This window comes from Cervus elaphus, chromosome 19 (genome assembly GCF_910594005.1).
Source record: "Cervus elaphus chromosome 19, mCerEla1.1, whole genome shotgun sequence".
Classification (NCBI taxonomy): Eukaryota; Metazoa; Chordata; class Mammalia; order Artiodactyla; family Cervidae; genus Cervus; species Cervus elaphus.
The window spans coordinates 52798405-52818142 of record NC_057833.1 but is presented as its reverse complement, the minus strand read 5'-3'; the positions used below and the strand labels follow the sequence as shown (position 1 = coordinate 52818142).

Here is a 19738-nt window from a genome sequence, read left to right as displayed (position 1 = left end):
CTTCATTTATTTCCACCATTTTATCTTCTACCTCACTTATCCTATCTTCCGCCTCCGTTATTCTACTGTTGGTTCCCTCCAGAGTGTTTTTTATCTCATTTATTACATTATTCATTTTTAATTGACTCTTTTTTATTTCTTCTAGGTCCTTGTTAAACATTTCTTGCATCTTCTCAATCCTTGTCTCCAGGTTATTTATCTGTAACTCCATTTTATTTTCAAGATTTTGGATCATTTTTATTATCATTATTCTAAATTCTTTTTCAGGTAGATTCCCTATCTCCTCTTCTTTTGTTTGGCTTGGTTGGCATTTTTCATGTTTCTTTACCTGCTGGGTATTTCTCTGCCTTTTCATCTTATTTAGTTGCTGGGTTTGGGCTGGCCTTTTTGTATTCTGGTAGTCTGTGGTTCTTTTTTATTTTGGAAGTTTCTCCCAGTGGGTGGGGCTGGGTGTTTGGCTTGTCGAGGTTTGCTGGTTAGAGAAGCTTGTGTCGGTGTTCTGGTAGGTGGAGCTGGATTTCTTCTCTCTGGAGTGCAATGGAGTATCCAGTAGTGAGTTTTGAGATGGGTTTATGGGTTTGGTGTGACTTTGGGCAGCCTGTATATTGACGCTCAGGGCTATATTCCTGTGGTGCTGGAGAATTTGTGTGGTACGTCTTCCTCTGGAACTTATTGGCTCTTGGGTGGTGGTTGGTTTCAGTGTAGGTATGGAGGTTTTTGGATGATCTCTTATTAATTAATGTTCCCTGTAGTTAGGAGTTCTCTGGTGTTCTCAGGTTTTGGGCTTAAGCCTCTTGCTTTTGGGTTTCAGTCTTATTCTTTCAGTAGCCTCAAGATTTCTCCCTCCATACAGCACTGATAATAAAACTTCTAGGTTAATGGTGAAAGTATTCTCCACAGTGAGGGACACCCAGAGAGGTTCACAGAGTTACATGAAGAAGAGGAGAGGGAGGAAGGAGATAGAGGTGAGCAGGAGGAGAAAAAGGGGATTCAAGAGAAGGCAGATCTAGGTTTTACTCTGTTCCCTAAGTGTTCTCCGCAGCCCAGAATACCCACAGAGATTCACAGAATTGGATTGAGAAGAGAAGGGGGAGGGAGGAAATAGAGGTGATCCGGGGGAGAAAAAGGAGAATCAAAAGGAGAGAGTGATCAAACCAGTAATCACACTCCTGAGTAAAAATGGGTACTGAAGGTTGAATTCTTAAATGTCCAAAATTGATATCAAATACTGAAAAACAAAGATTAAAAATCTAGAGTAGAGGTTAGACTCTTAAAAAAACAATAGTAAAAAACCACAAAAACACAAAAAAATTTAAGAAATATATATGAAGTTCACATTAAAAATGGGGTCTTTTTTTTTTGCCAGCTTATAGTGGGTTATAAAAATGAAAATTAAAGAGTAATAGAGGATTTAAAAAAAAAAGAAAGAAAAAGAGAAAGTAAAAAAAGAAAGAGAAAAAAAATTTTTTAATTAAAAATAAAAAGAATAGTAGTAAAAATATATCTAGGAATTTCTCTGGAGCTGTTGTGGGCAGTGTGGGTTCGGTTCAGTTTCAGATAACTCCTTGTTCGAGTTTACACTTCTCACTATCTATAGGCCCCTTCCAGTGTAGTCAGTGTCAACTACAGGGATTTTAATCTGTTGCACTGGTCACTTCTGAAGCGGTTCCCTTTGTTTCTTTGGCTTCTGTTTGCAGGTCTCTTCAGTGTCTAATTTCTGCCCTGACACACGCAGGCGGAGGTGGTCTCTTGTTTAGGTTCGCTTGTTCAGTCATGCTGTGGGGAGGGAGGGGCGCTGCAGACAAGCGTCACTGGCCTGTGTGGGGAGCACTCTCTGTGTTCAGGCCACACTGGGTTTGCCCCCGCTTGGGGCAGGTGTATGCGCTTTCCCGTCTACACTGCTCAGGCTCCAGGCTGCTCTCCAGGGAGCGGGCCCTGCGTTGCGTGGACTTCCCAGGCCTAAGCCGCTAAGATTCAGGTTTTCAGGTATTCCACAAAAGCACAGACTCAGTTGGGCCTGCGTTTTGTGCCTTCCCCGGTCTGAGCAGCTCAGGCAGCCAGGAGCTTGACAGGCACACTCTCCCTGGGTGCAGGGTGCCTTAACCCCTCCACGGGCCCAGCCTCAGTTTCCCTGTGCTCCGGTTGGGTGCGCCTTGTGTCAGTTCTGGGGAGCTGGACTCTAGCTGCGACCCTCCTGGCGGATGTCGACTATCCAGAATCTCAAGGAAGTCTTTGGTTAGAAGCTGGAAGCCTGTTTGCAGTTTGGTATGGGGTGCCATCTCTGGGGCCGAGTTTGCCCCTTTCCCCTCCCTCCTGCCTCTTGCCTCCGGTGGGGGATGGGCCGGTCTGCCACCTGCTAGCTCTTCTCTGGTGTTTGCTCAGTCCTTTGTTCTGGGAGCCGGCGGGTAGTGCCTAAGTTTAGGGCTTTTCCCACCTTACTTCTCTCTCTCTCTTGCTATCCCACAGTTTAAGTTGCTATCTCACGTTAGCTCCCTCCGATTGCCCTCAGGGCATTCAGGCCAGGTCCTTACCCTAAGCAATGCCACCCGCTCCTCTCCGTTCCTCCCCCACTTGCTGGTGGCGGATGCCAGCGTCTGGGGTACTTTTCTGCTGGGAGTTGCTTTTAGGCGTGTAATATGTGGGTTTTATTTATTTTTCCTCCCAGATAGGTTGCCCTCCAAGATTTGAAAACTTCCCCCAGACCTGCCAGTGAGAGGGTTTCCTGGTGTTTGGAACCTTCCTCTATTAAGACTCGCTTCCCGGGAAGGATCTCCGTCCCTAACTCTATTGTCTCTCTTTTTATCTTTTGTATTTTGTCCTACCTCCTTTCAAAGATGATGGGCTGCTCTTCTGGGTGTTTGATGTCCTCTGCTAGCGATCATAAGTTGTTTTGTGGAGTTTGCTCAGCTTTCAAATGTTCTTTCGATGAATTTGTAGGGGAGAAAGTGGTCTCCCCATCCTATTCCTCCGCCATCTTAGTTCCCTCCTCAAGAGATTGATTCTTATTGTTGGTTGTGTTTTATCTATGATGCTGCTTATCTATTTTATACATAGTAATTTGTATCTCTTAATCCCATGTCTCTAATTTGCCCCTCCTACCTCCCCTATCTGCCTATTGTAATCACTAGTTTGTTTTCTATATCTGAGTCTGTTTCTATTTTCCTGTATACATTTGTTTGTATTATTTTTTTTAGATTCCACATAAAAGTGATAACATACAATATTTGTCTTTGTCTATTTCACTAAGCATAATATTCTCTAGGTCCAGCCCCATTACTACAAATGGCAAAATTTCATTCTTTTTACATCTCAGTAATATTCCATTGCATCTGTGTGTATGTATCACATCTTCTTTATCAGTTCATCAGTTGATGGATACTTGGGTTGCTTTCATTTCTTGGCTATTGTAAATAGTGCTACTATGAAGGTTGAGGTGTGTATATCTTTTCAAATTAGTGGTTTGCATTTTTTTAAAAATATGTATACCCAGGAGTGGAATTTCTGGATCATATGGTAATTGTATTCTTAATTTTTTGAGAAATTTCCGTACAGTTTTCCATAGTGGCTGCACTCTGAGAGTGTCTTTGTTTCTTCACACTTGGAGCATCTTTTCTTCAGACATACAAATCTAGGTTGATGAGGGTTTTTTTTTTTTTTTTTCCTATCAGCACTTTAATTGTTTCACTCCACTTTAGTTCTTTCTTGCATGGTTTTGATGAGACATCTACTCTAATTCTTATCCTTTTTTCTCTGTAAGTATTGTAGGTTAGGGGCTTTCCCTCCACCCCTGGATTTATTCAAGATTTTCTCTTTGTTGTTGGTTTTTTGCAGTTTGGGTATGGTATACTTAAGTGTAGATTTTGTATATTTTTGCCTCCCAGGTGTCTCTAAGCTCCCTGGATCTGTGATTTGATGTTTGTCTTTAATTTTGGAACGTTCTTAACCATTTTTGCTTCAAATACTTCTATTCAATTCTCTCTTCTGGTCTTCCATTTATATGTATATTGCACCTTCTGAAACTGTCCCACAGTTCTTGAGTTTTCTTCTCTTGCCTCTTTTTTTTTTTGTTGTATACAAGTTTTGAAAATTTCTAATAACCTGTGTTCAAGTTCATTGATTGTTAATTTGGCCATGTTGACGAAGTCATGAAAATGCATTCTTTATTTTCTTTACAATGGTTTTCATATCTAACATTTCCATTTGAAATGCTGTTGTTTTTATCTCTTTTCTTACACTACCCATCTTTCATATCTTTTACTATCTCTTCTAGAGCACTTAAAATATTAATCATAGTTATTTAAAATTTCTTACCTAAATATAAGTATATTATTTCTGTCACATCTGAGTCTGGTTCTGATGTTCGTTTGTCTCCTCATATGTTTTCTCTTGCTTTTTAGCATGCCTTGTAATTTTTTGTTGAAAGTTTAATGTGTGTATTGGGTAATAGTACTTGAGGTTCAGTTCAGTTCAGTCACTGAGTTGCGTCCAACTCTTTGCGACCCCATGAACCGCAGCACGCCAGGCCTCCCTGTCCATCACCAACTCCCGGAGTTTACCCAAACTCATGTCCATTGAGTCGGTGATGCCGTCCAACCATCTCATCCTCTGTCGTCCCCTTCTCCTCCTGCCCTCAATCTTTCCCAGCATCAGGGTCTTTTGAAAGGAGTCAGCCTTTTGCATCAGGTGGCCAAAGTATTGGAGTTTCGGTACTTGAGATATGTGGGCCTTTAAAAAAAAATTATTTTCATTTATTTGGCTGCATAGGGTCTTAGTTGTGGCATGTGGGATCTAGTTCCCTGACCAGGGATCAAAGCAGGCCCCCTGTTTTGGGAGTGCAGAGTCTTAGCCACTGGACCACCAAGAAATTCCCTAGATAGGCCTTTAATGTCAAGTTTTATGTTCACACAATAAAGAGTTAGGCTGTATCGATGTTTACGGTGGCTATGGGTACCAGAAGCTTCAGATTTTTCTAGTGTTTTGATTTTGTCTCCCTTGTTTTATGGTTTCCCTAAGAACTCCTTCTTATATAGAAATTTTGAAGTTGTAGTTTGTTCCAAGATTTCAGTTCTTTCCTGGGTCCAGTAAAATTGATTTTCCATTTGTCAGCACTTTCTCATGTATTTTTACTTTTAACCATTAAGTTCTGAGCATTTAAAAATTCATTCTAAATACTAGTCTTTTGTTGGATATGTGATTTCTAAATATTTTCTCATCTGTGGTTTCTGTTTTCATGCTCATAAGAGATTCTTTTGTATAGAAGATGTTTTATATTTTGATGAAGCACAATTTATTAGTTCTGTCATTATGGATCACTCACTTTGAGATCAAATCTGTGAACTTACTACTTCATCCAAGATCCCAAGGATTTTCTCCTGTTTTGGTAGAGTTTTATATTTTACATGTAAATATAAATGTATGGTCTTCTTCAAGTTAGTTTTTGTATAATGTTTGAAGTTTAGGTAGAGATTCAATTTTGTTTCAGAAGATATCCAGTATTTAGTACTATTTGTTGACCTTGTTTCATTGAATTGCCTTCCAAATTTGTCAAAAGTTATTTGGACCTATTATATGGGTTTATTTTTCTGTGTTTTCTATTCTGTTGCATTGGTCTATCTTTCTATCCCTCTGCAAATACAACACAGTCTTATTTACTGTAGATAAAAATGGTCTTAAAATTGGGTAGGCTGTTTCCTCCCACTTCATTCTTCTTTTGCACAATTGCTTTAGTTATTCTTGTTCCTTTGCCTTTTGATATAAGTTTTAAAATAAGCAAATCAACAAAATCTACAAAAATACTTTGCCAGAGTTTTATAAAAATGTCAACTGATGTTTTTTACAATGTTGAGTATTAAAATTCATGAACACAATTTGTTTACTTATATCTTTTCTTTCATCTGGGTTTTGTAGATTTTAGCACTCGTTCCATAATTGTTTCTAGATTTATATCTCAGCATATCATATTTTGAGTGATTTTAAGTGGTGTTGCATTTCAGTTTTCAGCTTCTACATGTTCACTGCTTGTAGATAGAAATACAACTGAATTTTGTATGTTTATCTTATATGCTGCATCATTACTGAACTTATTAACTCTATGAGTTTCTTTGCAGATTTCTTAGGATTTTCTATGTTGACCGTCATATTATCTGCAAACAGGGAAGTTTTATGCATTCCATGCCTTTATTTCTTTTTCTTGGAACTTCCTCAAACTATGTTTAAGAAGAAGGATGAGAAGGATGAGAAAAGCCATGCTGCCTTGTTCTTGATCTTTAGGGAGGAAAGCATTCATTCTTTCACTACTAAGTATATTCTTATAGGCTTTGGGAAGCTGATCTTTATGAAGTTGAGAGAGTACTCTCTAATACTGTTTTTGCTGTTAATGTGAATGAGGGTTGAATTTTGTCAATTGCTATTTCTGCGTCAATTGATATGATCATGTTATCTATCTCTTTTAAACTGTTATATGATGAATTACATTGACTGATTTCCAAATATTGAGTTAGCCTTGCATTTCTGAGATAAGCCTCTGTTGGTCTTTTTATATATTGCTGTATTCTATTGGATAAGCTTTTGTTAAGGACTTTTACACCAGTATCCATGAGGATTATTGGTGCATAGTTTTCTCCCTCTTCCCAGCTTTACTAAATTAAAATGACAAGTAAAAGTTACTTCTGGTTTTCTTTATTATATTGTCCTCATTTGATTTCAGTCTCAGGTAATCCTGTCTTTATAGAATGACTTGGGAAGTTTTACCTGTTGTATTTTCTGGAAAAGATTGTTACAATTGGTGATAATTTTTCTTTAAATATTCGATAAAATCTCTTGTGAAACCACATGGGGCTGAAGATTTCTTTTCTGGAAGTTTAAAAACTATAAATTAAAGTTTGTTAGTAGCTATAGGGACTAATCTGTCTACTTCAGATTTGGGGAATTGCTCTGATTTTTGCTTTTTTGAGGAATTAATTCACTTCATAAGTTGTCAGATAGACTTTGTAAAATTTTTGCTATCATATTTAACTTTATATAATTTATAGTAATCCTCCTTTATAATTCCTAATATTGGTAAATTGTCTTTCTTATCTTTTTTTCTTGTCAGTTTTGCCAGAGATTTTTCTGTTTTATTGAACTTTTCAAGGAATTGCTTTTTGTTTCATTGATTATGAATTACACAGTTGCTTTAGTTATTCTTGTTCCTTTGCCTTTCATATAAATTTTAAATAAGCATGTCAACAAAATCTATAGAAATACTATGTCAGTTTTATAAAAATGTAAATTGACATTTTTACAATGTTGAGTATTAAAATTCATGAACACACTTTGTTTACTTATATCTTTTCTTTCATCTGTGTTTTGTAGATTTTAGCACTCAAGTTCTATAATTGTTTTTAAATTCATACCTTAGCTTTATATCTCCATTGTTTTACTATTTTCAGTTTCATAATTTCTGCTCTTTTATTATTATTATTTTTTGTCTACTTGGTTTGGATTTCTTTTGCTCTTATTTTTCTAGGTTCTTTAGAGTGGGAGATTAGATGCTGATTTGAAACTTTTTCCTTTTGGTAACATAAATATTCAGTGCTATAAATTCCCTTTTGGTGTTGCTTTAGGAAAAGTTTCAAATCAATATCTAAGCTCCCACCTGTTTTGATATATTGCATTTCCAGTGTCATTCAGTTCAGTGTATTTTTTGAATTCACTTGTGACGACTTCTTAGGCCCATGGATTACAAGTATGTTGCTTAGTTCTAAATATTCGGAGATTTTTCCTATTATCGTTCTTCTGTTGATTTCTTGTTTGATTCCATTGTGTTTAGATAACACATTCTATATGACCTGGATTATGTTAACTTTATTGAGGTTTGTTTTTTAACTCGGGATATCATGTCTTAGTATATGTTTTTTTTTGTGACTTCTAGGATTGAATGTCTATTTTGCTGCTGTTTGGCAGATTAATCTATGAATGTTGATTACTTCTTGTTGACTCATGGCTGTATTGTTATTTTATATCCTTACTGATTTTCTAGAGACAGGTGTTGAAGTCTCCTACTAGAATCAAAAATTCTTTTTTTCTTTTCAGTTTTATGAGTTTTCGCTTCATGTATTTTGCAACCTGTTGTTTGGTGTATGCACACACATTTGGGATTACTATTTCTTCTTGATGGACTGATATTTTATCTTTACACAATATCTCTCTGGTTATTTTCTTGCCTCAGAACTCTTTTTTTATTTGATATTATATAACTTATTCTGCTTGTTTTTGATTAATGTTTGTGTGGTATACCTTGTCCTTCTTGTTAGCTCAGTATAAGTAAAGTTTCTTGTAGACAGTGTATAGTTGGGTTTTTTTTTTAAACTCAAATCTGTCAATCTGTGTATTTTGGTTGGTGTTTATGTTTTCTGTAATTGATACTTCAGGACTTAAGATCTCATTTTATTTTTGTAGTCTTCCTGTTAGAGAAAATCTCTGTATTTTTCATCTGATATTTTTTTCTTGCTGTTCTGTTTTTAATATTTTTCCAGAATTTTATTTTGTTTACCTTTATATTTTAGTGACTCTTTGTATCACTTCACTTCTTTAGAGGTTGCTGTTGGTGCTTCATTATATATAAACAAATTATCACAGTCTTTTGCTATTGCATTTTCACAGTTTTAATGAAGTATAAAGACCAATTTTTTTATTTCCCTGTATTTCCCTCATTTATAATAAATTTTCCTCCTCTATATTTAGAACCAAATAGGACTGTTAAATTTTTTTTTTACCTGTCAAACATAATTTAGGGAATTCAAGAGAATGAAAATACATTATACTTATTTATATTTTTACTTTTTGTTATTTTTATTCACACTTGATATTCAGATATTCCTTTTTTATCATTCATTTTTTTTAAGTAAATTCCCTTTAACCATTCTGTTTGAGTTGATCTTTTAGTGACAATTTCTTGGTTTTCCTTCATTTTTAATGAAAATAGAAATATATTTGGTGTGGATAGATTCTGGGTTGACAGTTCTTTTCTTTATACCCTTGAGTAATGCTCTACTTCCTCTTGGCTCCCTGTTTTCTGATGAGAAATCTACTATCATTGGAATGTTCCCCCTGTAGTTAAAGTGTTGTTTGTCTCTTACCACCTTCAAGATTTTTTTCTTTTCTTTTTAGTTTTCTGATTTTGGTTTTATTTCTTTGGGTTTATCCTTCTGGGTTTGGGGTTTTTTTTTGTTTTTTTTTTTCAGTTTTATGAATCCTTGGTTTTGAATTTTCCCACGTTTGGAAAGGTTCTAAACATTTTTGAACTACTTTTATGTCCCATCCTTTTACTTCTGGGAAACTGATAACATGATTTTAGATCTTTTGCTTTTGTCCCACAGTTCTATGAGTCTCTGATTTTTTATTTTTTTAACATCTATTTTCTGTTTTACAGATTGGATAAATGTTTTATAATTGAGTTCACTGACTCTTTCTCTGTTTCCTCCATTCTGCTGTTCAGTTCAGTTCAGTCGCTCAGCTGTGTCCGACTCTTTGTGACCCCAAGAATCGTAGCACGCCAGGCCTCCCTGTCCATCACCAACTGCCAGAGTTTACCCAAACTCATGTCCATTGAGTCGGTGATGCCATCCAGCCATCTCATCCTCTGTTGTCCCCTTCTCCGCCTGCCCCCAATCCCTCCCAGCATCAGGGTCTTTTCCAATGAGTCAACTCTTTGCATGAGGTGGCCAAAGTATTGGAGTTCCAGCTTCAGCATCAGTCCTTCCAATGGACACCCAGGACTGATCTCCTTTAGGATGGACTAGTTGGATCTCCTTGCAGTCCAAGGGACTCTCAAGAGTCTTCTCCAACATCACAGTTCAAATGCATCAATTTTTCAGTGCTCAGCTTTCTTCAGAGTCCAACTCTCACATCCATACATAACCACTGGAAAAACCATAGCCTTGACTAGACAGACCTTTGTTGGCAAAGTAATGTCTCTGCCTTTTAATATGCTATCTAGGTTGGTCATAACTTTCCTTCCAAGGAATAAGTGTCTTTTAATTGCATGCCTGCAGTCACCATCTGCAGTGATTTTGAAGCCCAAAAAATGAAGTCAGCCACTGTTCCCACTGTCTCCCCATCTATTTCCCATGAAGTGATGGGACCAGATGCCATGATCTTAGTTTTCTGAATGTTGAGCTTTAAGCCAACTTTTTCACTCTCCTCTTTCACTTTCATCAAGAGGCTTTTTAGTTCCTCTTCACTCTCTGCCATAAGGGTGGTGTTATCTGCATATCTGAGGTTATTGATATTTCTCCCAGCAATCTTGATGCCAGCTTGTGCTTCTTCCAGCCCAGTGTTTCTCATGATATACTCTGCATATCAGTTAAATAAGCAGGGTGACAGTATACAGCCTTGATGTACTCCTTTTCCTATTTGGAACCAGTCTATTGTTCCATGTCCAGTTCTAATTGTTGCTTCCTAACCTGCATACAGGTTTCTCAAGAGGCATGTCATGTGGTCTGGTATTCCCATCTCTTTCAGAATTTTCCACAGTTTATTGTGATCCACACAGTCAAAGGCTTTGGTATAGTCAATAAAGCAGAAATAGATGTTTTTCTGGAACTCTCTTGCTTTTTCAGTGATCCAGTGGATGATGTTGGCAATTTGATCTCTTGTTCCTGTGCCTTTTCTAAAACCAGCTTGAACATCTGGAAGTTCACGGTTCACGTATTGCTGAAGCCTGGCTTGGAGAATTTTGAGCATTATTTTACTAGCGTGTGAGATGATTGCAATTGTGCGGTAGTTTGAGCATTATTTGGGATTGCCTTTTTTTGGGATTGGAATGAAAACTGACCTTTTCCAGTCCTGTGGCCACTGCTGAGTTTTCCAAATTTGCTGGCATATTCAGTGCAGCACTTTCACAGCATCATCTTTGAGGATTTGAAATAGCTCAACTGGAATTCCATCACCTCCTCTAGCTTTGTTCGTAGTGATGCTTTCTAAGGTCCTCTTGACTTCACATTCCAGGATGTTGGCTCTAGGTGAGTAATCACACCATTGTGATTATCTGGGTCGTGAAGATCTTTTTTGTACAGTTCTGTGTATTCTTGCTACCTCTTCTTAATATCTTCTGCTTCTGTAGGTCCATACCATTTCTGTCCTTTATCGAACCCATCGTTGCATGAAATGTTCCCTTACTATCTCTAATTTTCTTGAAGACATCTCTAGTCTTTCCCATTCTATTGTTTTCTTCTCTTTCTTTGCATTGATCACTGAGGAAGGCTTTCTTATCTCTCCTTGCTATTCTTTGGAACTCTGCATCAAATGGGTATATCTTTCCTTTTCTCCTTTGCCTTTAGCTTCTCTTCTTTTCTCAGCTATTTGTAAGGCCTCCTCAGACAACCATTTTGTCTTTTTGCATTTATTTTTCTTGGGGATGGTGTTGATCACTGCCTGTTGTACAGTGTCCCGAACCTCCTGTACAGTGTCCCAAGCCAGTGTCCTGAACATAGTTCTTCAGGCACTCTGTCTAATCAAATCTAATGAATCTGTCATTTCCACTGTATAATTGTAAAGGATTTTATTATTGATTATTCAGAAAGGGTGATCATAAATCCTTTTTAAAATGAGCTTCCTTTTTCTACATAGATTGAATTGGAAATTGATTGTCCATTGACTAGAAACATGACTATTAAGTTATTTCCTTTAGAACTTTATTTGGCAACAGTACTTCTGGACTTTAGGTTTAATCAAAATTATCTAATATCATATATGTTATATTTTAATTAAATTATCAATTAACTCTGTAAATGTGTATGTAATAACAAGACTTCTAGTTTTTGAATTTAGTGTGCTAGGTGCCTTCAGCAGAATACTTTTGAATAAAGTTTGGGCTTCCCAGGTGATGCAGTTGTAAAGAACCTGCCTGGCCAGTGCAGGGAGATGCACGACACATGGGTTTGATCCCTGGGTCAGGAAGGTCCCCTAGAATAGGAAATGGCGACCCACCCCAGTATTCTTGCCTGGAAAATCCCGTGGACAGAGGAGCCTGGCAGGCTGTATTTAGGCCCATGGGTTTGCAAAGTGTCAGACATGACTGAGCATGCACACACACAAGGGTGTAGAGAAAGTCAGTGAACCAGATTGAAAATATAACTTTGACATGCTGCATGTTCACTGTTACATAAAGAGGTACAAGATGAAATCCTTCTTAGAATTTATCATTCACTTTCCTTTTTTTTTTTTTCATAGTGGTCTATCTGCTTAACATCAGAATTCTGTTTTTCTCTTCTAACAGTTTGCCAGCTCTGTTTCTAAATAAATTCTAGGAAATACTATGGTTTAATAACAAGTTCTGGCAAGAAGATAACTGTGAACTCATCCCCCATGTCTTTTTAAAAGTGGTTAAGGGGCATAAGTAGGCCAAACTAGAAAAAGTGATGATACTGTGAATAGAAGATTAATAAATTCCCAGATTTCATATGTAGGAGTCATGGTTGCTCTGACTATGGAATAAGTTCCCAGAATTGGTCAGAAAGCCTACTGTGAAGATAAAGGCAGAACAAAAAAATAAAGAAATAGTACAATGGATCTTTAACCTTGCAAGTTTTCTTTATACTATTTAAATGCCACGCATCAGGAAAAAAGTAAATAATTTATTGCTTCATGTAGACAAAGCTACAGTCTCTCTGAGAACTCTGAAAATTATGTTTCATATATACCTAATTTTTATTTCAAGTGACATTATTATAAAAATCCAAACATAGCTTTGTAGAAATGCAGTAATTTTTCAACCAGACAGTAATGGATTTGAATCCCAGTTTTGCCGCTTATTAACTGTCAGTCCTAGGCAAGTAGAAGTACAAATTCCTGACCTCAGTTTCCTCTTTCTAAAGAAAAGTTGTATATATGTCTTGATGTGCTATTTTCAGAATTAGAAATAATATATATCAGTGTCCATATCAGACACTTATTTAATAGTGATTGCTTTATCATTATTATTTTTAATGACACAGTCTTGTCATTTACCCTATAAACTCTGCTAATAATTAAGTTCTACTGAGTATATAGTAAATTTTATTTTTATAAAACTATCATTGTAAAAAGTGTAAAGAAAATTTAATTCTGACCAGATATAAAATTTAGATATTTTAATTGTAATTTTCTTTCTTTCAGAATTACTTACTGTCATCTACCTTTCCAGAGTAAATGGCTCTATGTTGGAACAGAAAGAGGAAATACACATATTGTAAATATTGAATCTTTCATTCTTTCTGGATATGTTATCATGTGGAACAAGGCAATTGAACTGTAAGTTTGAACTTGAATACCACTATATTTGGATTAAATATTTTTAAGAGTTTTATATATATATATATCAAATTCTAGAGTTATTTGAAGCATCAGTAGCTAATTTATGATGAATTTGAGTGAAAAGTTCATCTAAAATAATTGAAAACTATAAAGTCTTTTAAAAATAGATATTGTAGTATTGACAGATGCTAATTTTAGCCTTTACAAATATTATAAATAATTAAGGGCTGCTATGTATCCAAGCTCTGTGGTAAAATAGTAAGGCTTATTCTAAAAGGTACACATGAAAATCATCTCATTTCTTTACAGTCAGTATAGCCCCTTCCAGTGGGAATGGCAAGAGGATTATTACCACATATAGTTTAATTTTAAAATAATCATGGTCAGTTCACATGTTTTTAAATATTGATAGCTTATTCTTTGCTTGCCCCAGTAACATATTTTTCTGGGTTCTAAAAAGAATCACTTCATCAGTATCTTTCACATTGTGATGTATACAGCTCTTTGGATATATGGCTGATGGCAATTACCATTTTCACTTTAGCACTGATATTTACGTTTCTGCACATGTAAAATGTGAAATCCCTGAAATGTGAAACTTTATGGCATTTCAAGCCACCTTTTATAGTATATATACAAACAATTCTCCTTGTCAGTGTGTTAATTGGGAAAACTATTTTTCTTTAATAAATGTTTATGTTCTGTACATACCAAGTCCTTAATAAGGTACATTTGACTTGAGATTGACTCATTCTCTCTCTTACATATACATATTCTAAGTTATATAATTGTTTTTCTCTAAAACTCTGATTAAAACAGCCTATTTTCATGAAATTTGACTTTGGTTTTCATAATAAATCTACTATTCCCTATTCCCAGTATTTCATTGTACATGTATATTGCTTGATAGGGAGGGGATATTAATAGTTATGTTCTTATTACAATTATCCATTTGTATTGTGTCCTAATGAGGTTTTTTTTTAAATTAATGGTAACTCTTCCTCATTAGAATAAGAATAGCTTCAGGGCAGAATTCTTTGTTTGTTGCTCTTTTTTTTTTTTCATGTTTGTCTTATTTTGGTGCTTTCCACAGAGCAGCTACTAAATAACTAATGACATTAGTGAAAATTAGTATGATAAATACATAAACAGTGCCGTTGACTTAAGGTTTCATTTATAATTATGATTGGTATAAGCTTTTTTGTTCATATACATTTTAACATTCTATGTGTATATTTTTAAAAACATTTGTCCTATAGATAGTTATGTGTCTCTCAAAAAGTATTTATTTTTTCAGCTATTTGGGAAAGGCTTTTGCCCCTATAATCTTAAATCTATAAAAGCACTATGTAACACTGAGCTTAATATTTGTTTTCTTAATGTTTTGGGATACTAATAGACATAAGTACACCTGAGAGGTAGAGATTTTATACAAATTTGCTATTAGTTACAAATAGTAATAGATTTGTGTCAGTTCAATGCTGCTAAAGTAATTAAGAAGGTTTTTTTGTAAACAGATCAAATATTTCAGCACTCTTGCAGTGTTATTTCTATATTCATTTACTTAACAAATCCTTTTCATCATTCAGATTAATACTACCTGAACTATGACTTATACCCTATATGTATTTACATAGTCTATATACTTTATATTTTCTGAACTAATGAAGATTTTAAAATGTATATTATAAAGGAGGATAAAACTAGGAGAAATTAAAGAAATAAAATAAGGCATTTTTATTTTTCATAATATCTTATACATGTGATTCTGAATAGAATCTCCCAATTATATAAATATAGTGTTTTATGGGGTTGTATGTACCTCTGAAAATAGCCTTGAAATAGCTTCAAGAAATTATTAGTAGCCACCTTATCTCCTGACTGTTTATTGCTTTACTTAGACCAGATTTCCAAAAATGTGTTCCATGGTAATATAGTCCCACTGAGATAGATTTAATTTTAAATCCCAACTTCCTAGAACAGTCAGTCTTTTAGCTCTTTACCTCTTGAGATACATTAGGAAATGCAAACCACTTAGTAATATCTGTTAAGAGTTTGGGACAGTAATAAAATATGCATTTAATTAAGAAGAGTCATTTTGTAATTAGAACTTTACACAAATTTTAACAGGACATTTTAAGCGTGAGAAATGCAGAATTATCTTTAAGGTGTGAGATTATTTCTATTTTAACTTCTTGAAATACTTTTCATTCAATGTTTGTCTTTTTAGCTTGTTTGTGTTTTCAGTGAAGTCTCCCAATTTTAATTGTAGGCAGTCCTCATAATTATAAATTGTTTGTGTTCCCATAGTGTATATGTTAGTTATTTGGAAACTGATGTTTTTGTGATGTCTGTAGAAACAATAATGTCTATAGAAAATAGTCTTTATACTAATGTCTTTATAAAATAGTAGTATAACAAAATGACATTAAAAAAATTTAATTGGAAAATATATTCCAGAGTATAGCACAGAGATAGGTGTTTCTGCAGAGCAGTCCCAGCTTTAAGGAAAAAAATGGCGGGGGGGGGGGGGCGCTATTTTTTCTACATGTGATTAAAAATTTGAGCATGAACTTTAGAACTAAATAATAAATATAAGGCTTACAGTCTTCAAATATATTTTCTGAGCACTATGATATGCTAGCTCCTGGAAACCAGTATAAACTAGCAAGACATAATTTCTCTCTTCTTGGAGATTCCAGTGTAATAAAGGTGAGATTAAGTAAAAAGGCAATTACACTATATTGGAAATATAAGGTTGCAAATTTCATAAGAAGGATGCCTAATATAGATGTGAGGTCTCAGAGAAGTATCTGTGAAGGAAGTTACATCCATGAGATCTGAAGGATGAGTCTCAGATGCATGGAGAATGAATTGGGGGAGACGATTTCCAAGAAGAGGAAACAGAAATGTTAAAGGATAGAGTGTGAGAGAGATTTTGTTCCTTGCACAGAAATTTTAAGGATTTTAGTTAGTTGGGAATGGCTAGGAGAAAGGATGGCAAGAGATAAAGCTGAGAAGATAATAAAGATACATAGTATGAAAGTCTTATAAGCCAATTTGAGCATTTAGACTTTATCTAAGGTTAGGAGCTAGGTTTTAAAGGGTTTTAAGTGAAAAATTCACTTGACCAAACTTGCACGTAAAAAGTCTACTCTGAATGCAGGTATGGAGAAATCATTGAAAAGATAAAAGACTGTATTTGTGGCAAAAATTACGGAGGATTTAGGAGTGAAGATAAGCTGACACATTAAAGAAATAGTTAGAAGCCAGAAGAGGCAATACTTGGGTCTTGTGGGAAGATGTAAGAATAATAGAGAATTGAGTGAGTATTTGGCTTGAGTAACTGTGTGGACGAGGGTGTCATTTAGTGAAAGAAAGCAGGAGATTAAGTAGGTTGGGAGTAAAATAATGAGCTCAATTTTAGGTAGGTTGAGTTGTGTGTGTTTTTAAGTTATTCAAATGGAATTGGTATGGGAGAATGGAAGGATGTGGGATATATGGAATATATCAGAATATTCTCTATGTATGTTCTGAACCTAATGACATCAGAATTTACATAGACATTGAAACTATGAAAATATATGAGATTGTACATGGAGAATGTATATAAATGAGGTAGCAAACTTGTAGACAATGAACCAATTTTGACTCACGGGTATGTTTTGTTTGCCCATCAAAGTATTTAAGTATATTCTGAATTATTAGTTTCCAGTATTTAAGAACTGGTAGAATAGAGATGAAAAATTGAATTTCCAGCTTCATGAAAAAAATTCCTAATGAAACAATCCCAGTCCAGTATTCTTGCATGGCAGTCAGTAATCAACTGAAACTAACAACTTTCCTTTTGTAGGTGGGTAATGTGTTATCATTCACATATGGGCTTCCTGGTGGCTCAGGAGGTTAAGAATCTGCCTGCAATGCAGGAGACTCAGGTTCGATCCCTGGGTCGGGAAGCTCCCCTGGAGAAGGGCATGGCAACCCATTCCAGTATTCTTGCATGGAGAATCCCATGGGCAGAGGATCCTGGTGGGCTAGTCTGTGGGATCTCAAAGAGTTGGACACGACTGAACGACTAACACATTCACATTCAATGTGCTATCCAGTTTGGCACAGTTCTTATTCAGCCTATTGAATTCATTTGCAATACCTACCTGGCTCCTGTGGTCTCTGGAATTCATGATCATATATAATATGGGAATACATTTCAGTCTAGAACAGAATACAAAGGAATACCAGTATTTAAGATATGGGAAGAGAAAGTCCACAAAGGAAACTATCAAGAAGCCATCGTGATGAATGGGAGGAAGTGAAATAAATAGGGATTTTAGAATTACTGGGTATTGTTTAAATGACTGTCCCATGAATTTAAGTTCATTGATAATTCTATCTAAAGCAATTTCTATGAGATTTACAGAATCCATAGTACACAATTGCTTTTTAAAGTAGTTTCTAATGGCCATAATTTTTTAAAAGAATGCTTGGTAGTTTTTGAAAATTCAATGTTGGTGGAAAAAGTCAGAAAAAAATACATCAAAATGTTAATAGTCATGTATAGAAATGAGAGTTTCCCTTTTAACTTCCGTTATCTTCTAACTTTCAGGGTTCTTTTATTTTTTACAATTAAAAAAAATCTCTTCTATAGCCTTAAAAAGTTATTACAAATAACTTTAACTCTAGATTTTTTCCTAAACTTAAGTGTTTTGCAGAGTCTGATAAGTTAGTCTTGCATATGGTCTAACTTGCATATGGTCAGAAAATTTGCAATGTTGATTTGCGTATCATGACTCTGAGAAGTTCTAGAAAAGAAAAACAAAATATTTGACTTTAATTCAGACTTTCCCAAACTTTTTTTGATATAGAACACTCTTTATGTGAAACACCTTATATATTCACTAGTTTATCGTGGAGTACACTTTGGTATTTGTTGTTCCAATCAAACCCAAGAGACATAGGAATTTTGGTTTATTGGATATTATTAGTTACTACAAGATAATTGAAGGACATTGTCTTTTATCAGAGGCCTTTATACTATAATAAAGCAGTGCATTTATATGTGAATGATATATTACATATAAATATAGGAGAACTGCAAAAAACTATATAAACTTTTTATGAAGCCTTTTCTTCCTGAACATATCCTAGAATGCAAATAGTAACTCTAGTATCTAATTATTCCAATGATTTACAACAAACTTAATACATACTATTTATTGAGTACTATGTTTTAGTATTACGTTAAGTGCTGTATGTATATGCTAATCCTCACTATTGTTGAGTAGGTTCACTCTATCATCTCCATTTTTAAGTGAAAAAATTTAGGACAAAACCACTGATAAGATATGTAATAAATATGTATTTATTAATAATTCTTTGAGTTACTCTAGGGAGTTGTATCTGGGGAACCTGGAGTTACATAATTTGTCACTTTTGTCTGACTCCAAAGAATTTCTGATATTTAAATTTTCTTGTTTTGTGCAGAATATTTGATGGTTTTCACGTGTGCCTAAGACATAAATTATAACTATGTCAAGTATACTTAAAATAGGGTTAATCTGGCACAATTAGGTCATTGAAGACAGGATGTGGAAAAATGAGCAATAATCTATGTCATATCAGTTCATGTCATATTTACTCGTGATATAATCATACTCAACGGTGGTATCAGTTAAGGTAGGAAACATAAAAAACATGCCAAATATTGGAATAGGATAAATTTAAAGTCAGATTAGCAGAGCAAAGATCCTTTCAACAATATGCTCTTAGGCTGTTATTGATTATCCTCATTAACCAGATAAATGAGACATAACCAGTGAAGTAGGTTTCCCCAATTTCTCAGATTTTTGTAAGATAACTATCACTGGCAAGAATCTATTTGTAGATCAAAGGAGCCCCTGTACTATCCTTTAGAAGCAAAATCAGAAATTTCTTGTCAAAGGAAATTTTCAATTTTATATGTACTCTGCAGTTTAGTTGAAACAAGTTTACAGCATCACCCTTGTGGTCATATAAGTCCTTTTTTCTGTATAAGTAAAACTTCATTCTTAAATTTTCGGAGAAGCAGATCTAGCAACACAGAGATAAGCATATAAGATAATGAAGAATGCCATTGTTATGTGGATCAATGTTCTTAAACTAGATTTTTTAAAATAGTCCTACTTTAATAGAGTTAGTAGGGAAAAGAAAAATAGTCTTAAAGAAAAACAACCAAGAGCTCAAATTAGTTTATGCTAAGCTCCAGAATATTGGGAGTGTATTTCACTGTAATCTTAATTCCTTTGTTTCAGTCTCTAATGGTAAAGTGTTTTAATGTTTTTTTAAAGTGACTCTCTTGAATTGATTTAACAGATCCACAAAGACTCATCCAGGTCCAGTTGTGCATTTAAGTGATAGTCCAAGAGATGAAGGGAAAGTGAGTATTACAATACCATTATTCTTGAATTTATTTTTCTTATTCTTGAAT

The 19738-nt window shown here is 34.9% G+C and overlaps 1 protein-coding gene across 11 annotated transcripts in view; it reads left to right on the top strand.

The window, feature by feature from the left end:
- STXBP5L (syntaxin binding protein 5L) overlaps window positions 1-19738 on the top strand; it is a 327812-nt gene that overhangs the window by 107721 nt on the left and 200353 nt on the right. For all 11 annotated transcript variants that reach the window (XM_043874859.1, XM_043874853.1, XM_043874861.1 and 8 more), the window contains 2 exons: window positions 13138-13272; window positions 19624-19687. In XM_043874859.1, coding sequence (XP_043730794.1) covers window positions 13138-13272; window positions 19624-19687 — 199 coding nt within the window. The remainder of the gene's footprint in view (window positions 1-13137; window positions 13273-19623; window positions 19688-19738) is intronic.